Raw genomic sequence first — 14,249 nt, forward strand, 5'->3', positions numbered from 1 at the left:
ACTTTAGAATTGTGTAGCAGACACACCCTGGTGTTTTATGGATTTATTGTCTTCTCAGTGGCACAATGTAACTACCATTAGGACTGTTGAACTGGTAGACACTTGGGAGACAGAGTCAAACAGAGTCATAGAGAAACTGTGGGATATTTTATGACTATTTTCCTTGTTCATATTTCTAGAATTCTGCCTGCTACTATTGTCAGATTGAGAAACTGATTTTTTTCTGGCTCGTGTTATTTTCTTAAAAATTGGAGTTCTATTTTTTTTCCTTTGATCCTTTATGTTTACTTTTGATCCAATAGGACTATTAAACTCCAGTACTAAATTGGGAGGAAGTCATTCTTTTTCTTTCACTATTTCATGTTGTTTATATCTTCTTACTTGTAGATTCCATCCTACACAGATGGTGTATGGATTTAATTATAGACTATAACCTGTTCCTAAATTATAAATTCCTTCCTTCTCTCAATTTCTTCCTGATTATGTATTTAAAGCATAATTTTATTATTTTGTGTTCATTTCTGCACAGCCACAATTTGCTTCTAATTTTGTTTTCTTTTTTCAAACTGATTTCAGCTTTGTTTCACAATCTTCTGCATCAACTTCCCATTTTGCATTCTCTCATGATTTCTTCCCCCCATCTCATCATCAGTCTATGGCTTCCATAGTCACCTTAGTAGTCTTCTTCTATTGGTACTATTTTGAATATGGGAAAGTCAATTTTCCAGTTGGAAATGTATATTTTTTAAAAAAATCTTTGTTTCCTCTTCACAGGTCTGATCCTGTAAACACATACAAGGTCAGTGTCTTTACTCATGTGAGTAGTCCCATTGACATCAGTGGCATACTTACAGCCATAAAATTATTTATTTGTGTAAGTATTTGCAGGATTGGGCTGCACACCTATATCTCTTATTTCACCACTTAACCTCAAGTATTCAGAAAGGAAAACAACAGCTAATTAGCTGAAACAACCCTTTCACTGAAATTATTCAACATATATATAGAAACACGGAGAAGTTTGAAGAATCAATAATATATAAATTACATGTGTTCTGTTGCTGCCCTAAATCAAGTATAAATAGCACTCTCTCCCAGCTTTCTCAATGCCTAGTTGAAATGTGCACTTGGATATAGAGAAGCTGCCTAAATACAAACCCAAGCAAGACTAAGGTGATTCTAGTGGGAAGAATGAAGAACTTCCCTCCTCTAACATTCCTATTACTGAGGACATTTGACTTCAGATTGTTTCATCAGGTCATTTTCATCATTGGGGGTCAAATTTACTAGATGCCTAAATAGACTGTTAAAAACCATCCACTTCCATAAGAACTGGCCTATCAGACTCAGATCTAGCTACAATGGTGCATGCATTTGTAACCTCCATGTGTGATTATTGTAATTCTTATCTAAAACTGAAATAGCCCTGAAATAGCACTATCTGCTATAAAAAGCAGCACCCCATTGCTTAGTAATGCAGGTTGCATGAGCACATTACCCCAATACTCCATGCTCTATACTTGCTCTTTACTGAACACAATTCAAGGTGCTTTCCATAAGACTAGCCCTAGGTACCCAAGAGATCAATTATTCCTCTGCATCCATGATCTCCCATGACAACTACATTTCAGCTGAACAAAGAAACTGTTAACCAATAGGGGAAGGCTTGCAAGCACTGGAGGGACACCTTTTATAGCAGTGGACCTAGGCTATGGAACTCCTGCAAAGAAAAGAAAAAAAGAATAAAGGTGCTAACAGGCTTTAACAATTTTATTTGTTTATAAACTTATGCAGCCTTAACAGGATCCTGTCAAGTTCAAATTTAGCTTAATGTTTAGTAAAACAAGCATTTATAAAACCTAAGATCAACAGCAACATTTAGTAATAGGTCATGTTGACTGGTCTTTACATATTTACAACAGAAAATATTAACTTTTTAGTAGGGCTTAGTAGAAAAGAAGCAATTTTCTTCACTGGTGCCAGACTTTTATATTGATCCCAAACCAATTAGTTACAGTCATTAACCATTTACTTTCATATAAATTTATATTATTCATGCGGGAATGAGGCAGAGGGACCCTAGCTCTTCTTTACTTTTCACTTTCTATGTAGAACCAATTAAACTAAAGGGGTAGATGCTGTTGCTGTGACACAACTTCCCAATTGGCCACATGACATCATCATATGCTGAAAGAGAGTGTTCTCTTCCCTATCTGTTCTCCTTTCAGTAGGGGTATATCTCGCTGGTTAACAATATGTTCTCCCTGTGGTGGATGCACTCATCATGCTCCATACCCTACAGCCTGCAAGATCACATCCTAAGTATCTAAAACACTTCCAGATCCTCATCTAAGATACACTTCTTCTCCAGGATAGAATGCATAGAGTCTTGCATGGATATGCTCTCTGAGACTTGCATATTTCCTAATGACATGAGTCAGCTTTGAGAATGGCGAAGGGGTGGGATGAACCTCTTTCATTAGCATAGACAACTTGGTTTTCATAGGCCAGGTGAAGAGCCAATAGAATGGGGTTTCTCCAATACTTTCATGAGGTGTACTCTGAACATCCTCTAAACCATGACACAGTGCAACAGGGAAGGGTGTATCTTGACATTCCTCCAGTATGCCATCTACATGCTACTTCAGAGTCCCATGCAGTCTTTACACGATCCCACTTCTTTGAAAATAGTACACAGCAGATTTATAATGCACTGTACCAATACCTGTCAGAAAAACCTTCAAATTCTCTTGATAAAAAAGGTTTCCCCATTATCTGCCACAAGAGTCTATTGTAGGCCAAACATCATAAATAAAGTGGTTAGGAAAGAAATGAGCTTCCTTGAGGCATCTAGTGAAATAATGACTGCAAAGGGGTAACGTGAGTAATAGTCTATAATGGTCAACAGTGCCACACAGTCCAATTGAGCAGCCTATAATGTCCACTTCAATTCTCTCCCATGATTATCAGTTACTAAGGAGCCAGTAGTTCTATGCATTGTGCAAACTGAGCATGCCTTCACACAACAGTCTATACCTGAATGCAGCCCTGCCCACCAAGCATAACTATGCAGAAGTTCCTTCATCTTTGTAACTCCCAAGTGTCCTTCATGAGCCACATCTAGGCCTGTTTGTTGCAACGCTGCTGGGATGATCTCCCAGGCTCCTCTGCATGTCAAGTGGCATGTCTTTAATATAGGGTCAGAACAAATTTTATAGAATATAGACAAAGTTTTCTTTAGGACTGCATCCATCCAGTCCACTGGTACAGCATGCATCACCTTGCACAGTTTAGCATCTTGAACAGTTAGGTCAAGCAGTCTGCCTTAAGCCAACTGGCATATCTTTCAGTAAAAAGCATACGGTATATGCTGCTGTTTCTGCATATGAGGGTACCAAACCAGCAAAACTTCCAGGAGCATACCCATGACTTTTAATGTGTACCAAATCAAAGTCATACTGCTGCAACTGAATAAACCAGGGAAGCAGTCTTACATTCAGCAGGTCAATGGCTTTATCACAGAGGCCCAAAATAGGCACAGGATCAGTTTCTAAGGTGAAATGTCTTTCCACTAAGTTGACTTTGATGCATAAAATAGCAAAAACCATAGCCAAGAATTTTAGATCAATCTGGGAATACTTCGCTTCCATCGGGATGAGTGTATAGGATGCAAATATAAACCAGCCATGCCTCCTAGAGCACAACTGTACTTGACACCAATTACATGCATCAGTCTGAATTCATTACGGGCTTTCCATGAATCAAAATAAGCACAGGATTGGATCCCACAGAAGGCTTGATGCAGGGTTTCAAAACACTGCTTTGCTTCTTTAGTCCAAAAGAATTGTCCCCGGCCCTATTAAATTCCACAGCAGCTTGGCAAAGATACTAAAATGGAGGATGGTCTCCTATGTATTAAGCCAGGCCAAGGAACAAAAACTGCTATGATCAGTGGGTAATGGTAGCAAAACAACAACTTGTAGCCTTTCTGGTGTCAGTTTCATACCATTGGCTGACAGAGAATGCCTTAGAAAAGCTACAGGATCTTTTGCAAACTGCACTTGACCACATTCAACTTTTTGCCAGCGTACTGGAGTTGAGTTAGCACCTGATCCAGAATAGCATTATGCTCAGGAAGGGTCTTTGGAAAGACAGTGTCATCCAAATATCAATTTGCACCCTGGATATTATCAAGGAGCTAAGAGACCACTCTCTGAAATACCTCACGAGCAGAGATTAAGCCAAAAGGCAGTCATTGATACCAGTACCTCCCAAATGGCACGCTGAAAGTCAGTAACCACTGTGAACTTTCAGCCACAGGTATCTGCCAATAATCAGATCGGTAATCCAACACAACAAAAATCTGGCATGTCATCTCTTTGAAGGTTAGCATAAGAACATAAGAATGGCCATACTGGGTCAGACCAAAGGTCCATCCAGCCCAGTACCCTGTCTACTAACGGTGGCCAATGCCAGGTGCCCCAGAGGGAATGAACCTAACAGGTAATGATCAAGTGATCTCTCTCCTGCCATCCATCTCCACCCTCTGACAAACAGAGGCTAGGGACACCATTCCTTGCCCATCCTGGCTAATAGCCATTAATGGACTTAACCTCCATGAATGTATCCAGTTCTCTTTTAAACCCTGTTATAGTCCTAGCCTTCACAACCTCCTCAGGCAAGGATTTCCACAGGTTGACTGTGCGCTGACTGAAGAAGAACTTCCTTTTATTTGTTTTAAACCTGCTACCCATTAATTTCATTTGGCGGCCCCTCGTTCTTATATTATGGGAACAAGTAAATAACTTTTCCTTTTTCATTTTCACTAGCAATTGAAACTACTCATGTTTCACATACTTAGTAAGTGCCCTAAAATCTGTGTATTTCAAGTGTCACCATTTTTCTTGTATAAGATCATGTGAGTAAGCTCCAATCTGTGAACCCTTCTCCCAAATGATACCATTATCTTTCATGAGCTGCAATTCTGTTCAGATCTTGTCCACAAATGCAGGAGATATACGACATACAGGCAGTGCAAAGGGATTGGTGTTTGAATTCAACTGCAGAGAATACACATATCCCATGGACAAAACACTATTACCATTAAATAAACCACTGGGTCTCTGAACAATACACTGGATATCCTTTTCTATTCTAGCTGACATAACCACACGTTAGCTGTCCTGTGTTAATTTATGCATAACACCAAGCTGCAAGCACAGATCACAGGACAATAATGGAACATCTGTAGCCCCACCTTTAACAATATAAAACTTTGAAGTCAAGGCTATGCCTTTGTAGAGCACAGAGCATACAGCTTCATCCACTGTCTGCAAAACATACAAATTTCCAAGCTTTCATAATCATTGTAGTCAGGCTAATGTCCAGATTATGAACTAACCCAAAGGGGAGAACACTAATCACAACACCTTTGTCTACCATGAACTTCAGCAGTGTACCATTAATTTCTACAATACAGGATAACAGCTCTAGCACCTTGCCATATGAGAAGATCATAAAGAAAATATTAGGGTCCTGGGTAAAGGTGATCTAATGCAACTTCACATTCACAGTATGCAACTGAGGCCTTAGATCATTGTGAAACAGAGCACAATAGCACACTAATGTCAAGTGTCCTTCCTTCCCACAAGCCCAGCACATAGCAGTTCTACCTAGACGAGCAGGGAAATTGGCCAAGTGATCCACACTACTATAGTGGAAACAATGAGGAGCTGTTAACTTTTGTTGCCAAAGCTGTAGGGCAGAAGTACATGTGTCGTACGATTCTGGAAGATGGAAGTAGGGAGCGCGGCTGATGGTTTAAGCGTAGACAAAAAGGTAGCAGCAGTCTGAGACACAGAACCCCTTTCATCTTGAGCCCTCTCAAATGCCACACTCTTAGCAACCATGGGATCAAAAGTTAGAATTCCAGCATCTTTTTCAGCCAGTAACCATTCGCCCAACTGGTCATTTGCTACACCAATCACAAAATATCCCTGAGCATGATCATACCATCCCCAAATTCACAGTCCTGGGCCAACCACTGCAAACATGCAAACTCACATACAGTTTTGTTCGGCTGCTGTCGACCATGAAAAAACATTTTCCTCTTTAGCCGAACAGAATCTCCAGTCCCAAAATACTTGTTGAGACTCTGCACAGCCGCATCAAAGAAGGACTTGGGCTCTGAGAGTCCATCATAAATATCAATGTCAACACAGCCTAAACAGTGGAAAACTGCAGGATCTGCACATTATTTGGAATTTTCCATCACCAGTCAACAGCCAAACGATGCACAGGCAGCATAGGCTGAAGAAAGGAAGCATTAGTCACCATAATATTACATGCTGGTGCAACCCAGAACAGCAATCCCAAAACACAAGGAAATTGAAGGGAAACACGCAGGTAGGTGGTCAATCAAAACCTGTAATTACCATGAACTAGGTAAGTCAGCAACAGCCTGAACAAAATATAACTGTTCAAATGCCAGGTATGTAGCACCAGGCACTGAGTAGCTGCATATACTCAACACTATGTGTACACACACAAACTGGAACTGAGTCCAGGGAACAGGAACCAGAACATAAACAGGAACAGGGAGCAGGAAGCAATAAGCAGGAAGGCAAACCAGTCCCCCTCCCCTACTCAGATGGCAAGCACTCTGAGGAATATATGGTGTGGCAGAGCTCCGACCTTGTCCCCATGTGTCCCGCGCTTCCAGGCGGTTTATGCTAGTTTCAGAGACTCATTGCAACCCTCCACGTATCCCTTCTCTCTCTAGGGCCAGGGATACAGTCTACTGAGCCTTTTTCATCATAAGCCAGCAATAGAGGTTGGTGAGAGAATTCCCACAGTCTCTGTTGCTCCTACGGCCTCATGCCAAAACAGTTTAGCCTCCAGTCCTGACAGGGACCTGTTTTCCCCTCCCATGAGGTGTTTCTGTAGTGGTGGGTTGGGGGGAACCCGGGACCACCCTCTGCTCTGGGTTCCGGCTCAGGGACCCTAATGGTAGCAGCTGTTGGCAGCCAACCTTTTACTGCCAGAGTCACTACATTTCCCTGGGCCACTTCCCCACAGCTCTCCTGCTTCTCCCTTCTTCACCCTTACCTTAGGACTCCCTTACCAATGACCTGAGGGTGTCTTCATTAACCAGCCCTTCAGCCACACTTCCTCTCCTCTGGCTCCTCTCTGCCTGACTGGAGTGAGCCCTTTTATATTATTAGAGGGGCCTTAATTAGAGTCAGGTGGTCACATTAGCTTATTGGCCTCACCTGACTCTTTGCAAGTTAATTGGAGTCAGGTGTTCTCATTAGCCTGGAACAGCCCCTACTCTGGTCAGTTAAGGAACAGAAAACTTAATCCAGTGGCCAGAAAATCTGCCTTCTGCTACTCTGCTGTAGGTCAACCTCCTCCTGGCCCTGGCTAAAGTGGCCATCTATAAAACCAGGGTGAGGAGGTTGGCCGATGCAGTCTCCTGTGACTGTGGGGCCTATTTCCGATCCTCTGTCCGTTCACGCCTCTGGGCAGAGTTCCTCTGGGCGGCGTCCACTGACTCCCTTGACGCCTTTGAGGAGCAGTGGGCACTGTCCGGGTCCTCTGCTCGGTGTCCCCATCCAGTTCCCTTCGTTTGACCCTTTGACCGCGAAAGTGAGCTGTAGCTCACGAAAGCTCATGCTCAAATAAATTGGTTAGTCTCTAAGGTGCCACAAGTACTCCTTTTCTTTTTGCGAATACAGACTAACACGGCTGTTACTCTGACTCCTGTCCCTGTTGTTCATTAGTTGTCCCCCGTAATTGTTTGGTTTTCCAGGTCCTGTGGACCCCCCCCTTAGGCTGGGGGGGATCCTTTAGCAGTGGGCAGGCTTTGCCCGCCCATTTCCTGGATCCCAATAGGGCTACTCTGCTGTACCCAACTGGCCTGTGTCTATCACAATGGTCATCACCGAAAAGCAGCGCATCCTACCAAAAATGGAACATTTACAAATAAATTCATACTGTGGCCACAAAAATCAATTTGTGTATGTGACATCACAGGATGTACATGACTTTCATTGAGGCTGCCAAGCTGGCCACTCCCATGCTACAGTAGGTTTCAAAGTCTAACAGTGCATTAAATTCAACAGATGCAGCATAAGAATAGGTTTAGTAAACAGCTACCTTTTTATTGACGTAATATGGGTCCAGGTCCTCCAAGGGTTCAGACACCATTCCCGGAGGTATGTCACCATAAATAAATGGGAGTGTCTTTCCTGCTTCCAAGTCACTATTTGGCTTTGGACCATTTTCTTCATTGACATCATCATCTTTATGGTCTTGTTTGATACGATTAGCCTTTTCTTCAGTGATACGTTGTTCAATAGCTGCAAGAGACTCTCTAGTGAAGTAGAAGAAGCTGTCAGGTCCCGGTGGTACCAGCAGTGCCTGTGCCATCTTTTCATTCTGCAAATTTTAATTAACGTTTAGCCTCTTGTATAAAAAAGTTCTAGAGGAACAGAAAAAAAAAGTTAGGAAAACAAGAATGCAATAGGAACAAAAATCAAAACACTCCCTGAAGTTTATTTAATGGCTTATCTGGTTTTACCTACCAGTAACTGAAAATGTAAACTATCTAAAACATTAAGGTTGAGATTTTTCAAAAAGATACCTGAGGAAACTGGGTACCTAACTGCATAAGATCACTGCATAAGAATCCACTTCTGCCACAATATCAATGGGATTTATCTCCTGAGTAGCAGGTCCTGCAGGATCAGATCTAAAGCAGAAATCAAACTCTTGAAAATAATAAAGTTTATGCCATTAATACATACTATTAGTTTCTGGTATGTATTTAAGTTACCTACTTAAAATATGAATGGACAGCTACAAATAATGACTAAAATCTTTACAATTACTGTTATTTGCCTCCTACCCTCTCCTAAAGCATTGTACTGTAAGGGACTTGAATTATTTCACAGCTACCTAATAAAAAGCTAACCACTTAAGCTTTTCCATTCCATTCAAATTGTATCTTTGGCATAGTGACACCGATTCTTTTTGGCAAAACTGGAGGGGAAGCAATAGGGACTTCACAGCTGAAGCCATTGAAGTTAACTAGAGACCATGACCAAATTTGCATGAAATTTATTACTTTTCCTGCCTGAGGAAAACCCAAGACAATACAATTTTAAAAAGTCAGGAAAACAAAATCAGACTATACATACAATCTTCATTGCTAGTTTCACAACTCCTTGATCTGTCTTTGCAGACAGACAGCCTTATACGTCACAGTAAACTGTGCTGTGCCCTCTGCATATACTTGGCCTGATTTTCATAGGTGTTAACTACCTGCAGTTCTCATTGGCTTCCACGGAACCCATCGGTACTGAATTCTTCTGATGATCAAGCCAACTTCATAAACAAAAGTATGATGAGATAATGAGAAAAGTTCATAACTTGACAATCAGCTTTACTTTTTGTAGTTCAGAATGTTGTAAGTAATAAAGGCTAATACCATTTGTTTCCTGAAGTGACCCAATAATTCCAGCAGCCCCGTTAAGAAAAAATAATTTATTACAGTTGCCATTGGTGAGACCCCAATCCCACAAAGGTTTGTGTCTGTATTTAACTGTACACACTGAGTTGTTCCATTGACATCAATGGTATTACTCAGAATGTATAAAGCTAAACACGTAGTTAAGTCCTTATGATATTAGGTCCAATGGTTGGAAAACACTTTCCAAAACAGCCCTGTTTTTATGCCCTGGGAGCTTTTCAGAATATTCACCGTTAGTTTTCTGTAAAGTTATTTTATTTGAGACACTGGATATCCACTATAACTTGATAGCAGATTACTTTCCACTCTGCTTTAAAAATATCGAATATATTTTGAACCAATACTAAAGGCTTGTCTACATGAACATTAAGTTCATGGCAAGCTGGGGTGCGAATCTACCCTGCACTAGCCTGCTTCGCTCTAACTGTCCATATAGACCTTGCTGATGCACATTAACAGTTCAGTTGATATAGTCCAATATTCTAGAGGATTAGAACAAAGACCATTAACAAATTGTTAATGTACATAAGCAGGGTCCACACGAACAGTTAAACTGTGGCAGACTAGTGTCTATTAGATTCATACCCCCCAGCTGCAAACTAATTGTGTAGTTAAGCCCTAATATTCAAGTATATTTAACTATTCATCATGAGATGTACTTCTTAATCTTTCATACTGCTTGATAAAATGAAAACAGTACTCTTTTTTGTTAATTATCACCATGATGAATGCTGCACAAGTCAGATGCAACAGTACAAATGCTGAACTTGTACAACTGCCAGAAAACAGGAACAGTGTCATGTATTTCAGTAACTAAGAACAGATAAAATGCACACGTTGCCTACACTACCGGGGTAAGTCGACCTAAATTACACTACTCCAGCTACATGAATAACGTTTAGGTTGACTTACTGCAGTGTCTACACCGCACTGCGTCAACGGGAGATGCTCTCCTGTTGACTTACTTTACTCCTCTTGTTCCTGTGGAGTACCGGAGTCGACTAGAGAGCACTTCGCAGTTAATTTAGAGGATCTTCACTAGACCCGCTAAATCGACCCCCGCTGCATTGATCGCAGCAGCGTCGATCCCCGGTAAATGTAGACATGGCCCTAGTCCACTCAAGTGGCACACAGTATTTTCTGCAAGCCTATTAACAGTAATATGCAGGTCTGGACTGTGCTTGCTAATGTAAATTTCCTATTGTCTCAGACACTACAGAAAGAAATACAAGACACCAGGAATGTAGTTTAACACACCTTTCAACTATTCAGCAATAATTCATCCTTCCTTTATAATCTGTTCCACCTGGTGGAGGGCCACTGCCAGCCACCCAGCCACCCACCTGGTCAACCTGTTCCAGCACTGTTGCTGGGACGCATTGCCCTCCGCTTTTACCAGCATTAAGGCAGTGGGGGAGAGAGAGTTTTCTCTTCATTGAGCCAGACATAGGAGCCCCATCCAATGTTCCCCAAGTTCTTTCAGAGATGCTTTCACTTAATCCACTTCATCGGGGAATCAGCCCACTATGGAACAAGTGACTGCACTGGGCACTTGGCAAATTGCAACAAAATGAATTTAAAAATCTATTCTATGCACTGAGTTCTTGGGCTGCTGTGGGGAAATGAAATAACCCCACGCTGTGAGAGAAAATTTCCTTCCCAGCCCCAAACAAGTGGCTAGCAGAAGTCCACTGCAAGGCCCACCAAACCAGTCCTACTCTAATGTCATGGGGAGGAGGAAGCTTTTCTTTCTAGCAGAAAGCCTTTCCCTTGGATGCATGGGAACCAACAATCTTATGCTACACCGTTCTGTACACACAATCAGTCAGTCACAAAGCTCCCTCCCTCAGGCCCATTAGGAGGCCGGGGGTAGGTAATCCTTAAAGGGGCCAAAGCTTCCTCATCTCTGAGGCTAGAAAAAGGATGGAAGGTATAGTGTAAACCCTTGTTCACTGCACACTACTTCTCTGCTTCTTCGCCCAGTAAGTCAGTCGGACCTTATTATAGTAGTTTAAATACTTGAATTGTTTTTAAAATGAGCATATTATAAAGAATTAAATAAATGAATGTGATTCTCTCCCAATACAATGTATTTCTTTGAGTCTCTGCTAATCAAGGAAATAGCTTAATAAGCATGTTTTCTAACTCCAGGAGGGTGTACCAATTAAAAGTATTCCACTGCAATAGAAGTATTGTATTTCCACACTGTTCTATACAATGTGTAATATTAAACAGTCTCAAAAATCCTACCAATATGCAGATTTTCATAATATGGTATTAATCTGCAGCATTTATACTTCATATTTCATGTATTATACCAATAACTTCATCATTTGCTTTGCTTTTAAAAGTAATTTGTGTAGTAACAATAAATCTAACACCTTTTTGGACTCTCATAATTCCCTATGGTCTTGTTACGTGGAATGATTGTTACATAATTATTAAATTTTCATTCTTTTCAATGTTATGTAATTGTTTGACAAACAAAGGACTTTAAAGAGAGGAGCCTTACGGCACAGTTTGGATTTGCCTTCGTTTGCCATGGCAACACTTTCACCTCCCTGGGGGCAATCTTACCCTCCCTCCCAGTGATGTGTAATGTTGATGTTTGTACAGGTGTGATGATAACTGCTGTTAATCTCCAGATCTCCAAAACACAACATGATTCAATATAAACCTCTAAAGCTGACCAGGCCATTAAAAGTTCGGTCAGCAGCATAGCGGGGTTAAGGCAGGCTCCCTACCTGGCTCCATGCAGCTCCCAGAAGCTGCCGGCATGTCCCTCAGCTCCCTAGGCGCAGGGGCAGCCAGGGAGGCTCCGTGGGCTGCCCCCGCCCCGAGCGCCGGCTCTGCAGCTCCCGTTGGCCGGGAATTGCAACCAATGAGAGCTATGGGGGCGGTGCGCCTGCGGGCAAGGGCAGTGCGCAGAATCGCCTGGCCACGCCCTCTGCCTAGTAGCCAGAGGGATGTTGCCACTTCCCAGGAGCTGCCTGAGGTAAGCAACGCCCTGAGCCCACACCCCGAATCCCCTCCCACATCCAAGCTCCCTCCCAGAGCTGGCACCCTGCACACCCTCCCATATCCCACTCCCCTGCCCCAGCCCAGAGCCCTCTCCCACACTCCAAACTCCTCAGCCCCACCCTCCCACCCACAGCACACACCTGCACTCCAAACCCCTCATCCCTGACCCCACCCCAGAGCCCACACCTCTAGCTAGACCCCTCACCCCCTCCGCACCCCAACCCTCTGCCCCAGCCTGGAGAAAATGAGCGAGTGAGTGAGGGTGGGGAAGAGCGAACGACGGAGGGAGGGAGGATGGAGTGAGTGGGGGGTGCCCTCAGATAAGGGGCAGGACAGAGGTGGGTCCTTAGGGCAGTGGGCGGGGCAAGGGTGTTCAATTTTCTGCAATCAGAAAGTTCGAAACCCTATTCCTTCTATTTCCACAAGACCAACTGATTTTCCAGACATTCAAAAGAATCACAAAGCATGCCATGATGATCAATATCTAAAAAGAATTACCTGATAACATCCTTCTAGATCAAGTGGTTAATATTTCTCTCTATAAAAGATTATGAGTCACTATCAATTTTTCTAGCCTTCAGCTACCCTTCCTGAAAAGGTCATACCTAAAACCCATCCCCGTCCTCACCCCAAGTGCTTACTGTGGAATATTCTCTGACTCTGTACTGTATTTGCTTCACAGACAGAGGCTGATACTAGGATAGCTAATATAAAACAGCAAACTGTCAAAACAGATACATTTGTTTACTTGTGACTATCAGCTACTGGCCAAGAAAATTAAGAGTTTTCAGCCACATTCATGTTTTCTTGTGTGTTTTCCTTTAGAACCCTAGTTGGATTTTCCAAATGATTTGATACAGGCACTAATTTTAATAATCTTCAATCACAAAACAGGGCCAATTCTCAAAATAATTTTACAGTTACATAATATACATTCGTATATTTCAAAATCTGAGTATTACATTTAATAAATCTCACTTAAACAGCTATTTTTACATTGGTGAGTGAACTGACATTTTCCCTTTGGCAGTGAATAAATATTACTCTTAACTATTGCAGATTCATCCATCTGAACTGGATTTATTAAGCAACGTTTAGGCAATGTATGTAAGTGCCAAAATATCACTGCAATCATCTGTTTTGATTAAATTAGTGGTTAGCTCATGTATCTGCTAACTGCATGATTTCAGTCTAGTCACGAATTTTTATAAGGGTATGTCTACACTATGAAATTAGGTCGAATTTATAGAATTTGATTTTTAGAAAGCTATTTTATACAGTCTATTGTGTGTGTCCCCAGTAAGCGCATTAAGTCAGCAGAGTGCGTCCACAGTACCGAAGCGAGCGTTGACTTTCGGAGCGTTGCACTGTGGGTAGCTATCCCACAGTTCCCGCAGTCTCTGCCGCCTATTGGAGTTCTGGGTTAAGCTCCCAATGCCTGATGGGGCAAAAACATTGTCACGGGTGGTTTTGGGTACATGTCGTCAGTCGCTCCTCCCTCCGTGAAAGCAATGGCAGACAATCATTTCGCGCCTTTTTTCCGTGTGGGCGCCATCCTGCTTTCAGCAGACGGTGCAGTAGGACTGCTAACCATCGTCATCGAACCACCGCCTCTGCTGCCACTCTGCTCTTCTGCTCTTGTCTCAATAGCGAATTTCTCCAAGTTGTCTCTCATGGGCTCCCGCTTCAACTCTGC

General features: G+C 42.3%; 1 protein-coding gene across 1 annotated transcript in view; it reads right to left on the reverse strand.

The window, feature by feature from the left end:
* Positions 1-14,249, reverse strand: part of LOC140895608 (sodium channel protein type 2 subunit alpha) — a 204,535-nt gene that overhangs the window by 126,284 nt on the left and 64,002 nt on the right. The window contains exon 2 of the mRNA XM_073305731.2: positions 8,158-8,482. Within this exon, the coding sequence (XP_073161832.2) occupies positions 8,158-8,430 (273 nt within the window). The 5' untranslated portion in view covers positions 8,431-8,482. The remainder of the gene's footprint in view (positions 1-8,157; positions 8,483-14,249) is intronic.

This window comes from Lepidochelys kempii, chromosome 11 (genome assembly GCF_965140285.1).
Source record: "Lepidochelys kempii isolate rLepKem1 chromosome 11, rLepKem1.hap1, whole genome shotgun sequence".
Lineage (NCBI taxonomy): Eukaryota > Metazoa > Chordata > Testudines > Cheloniidae > Lepidochelys > Lepidochelys kempii.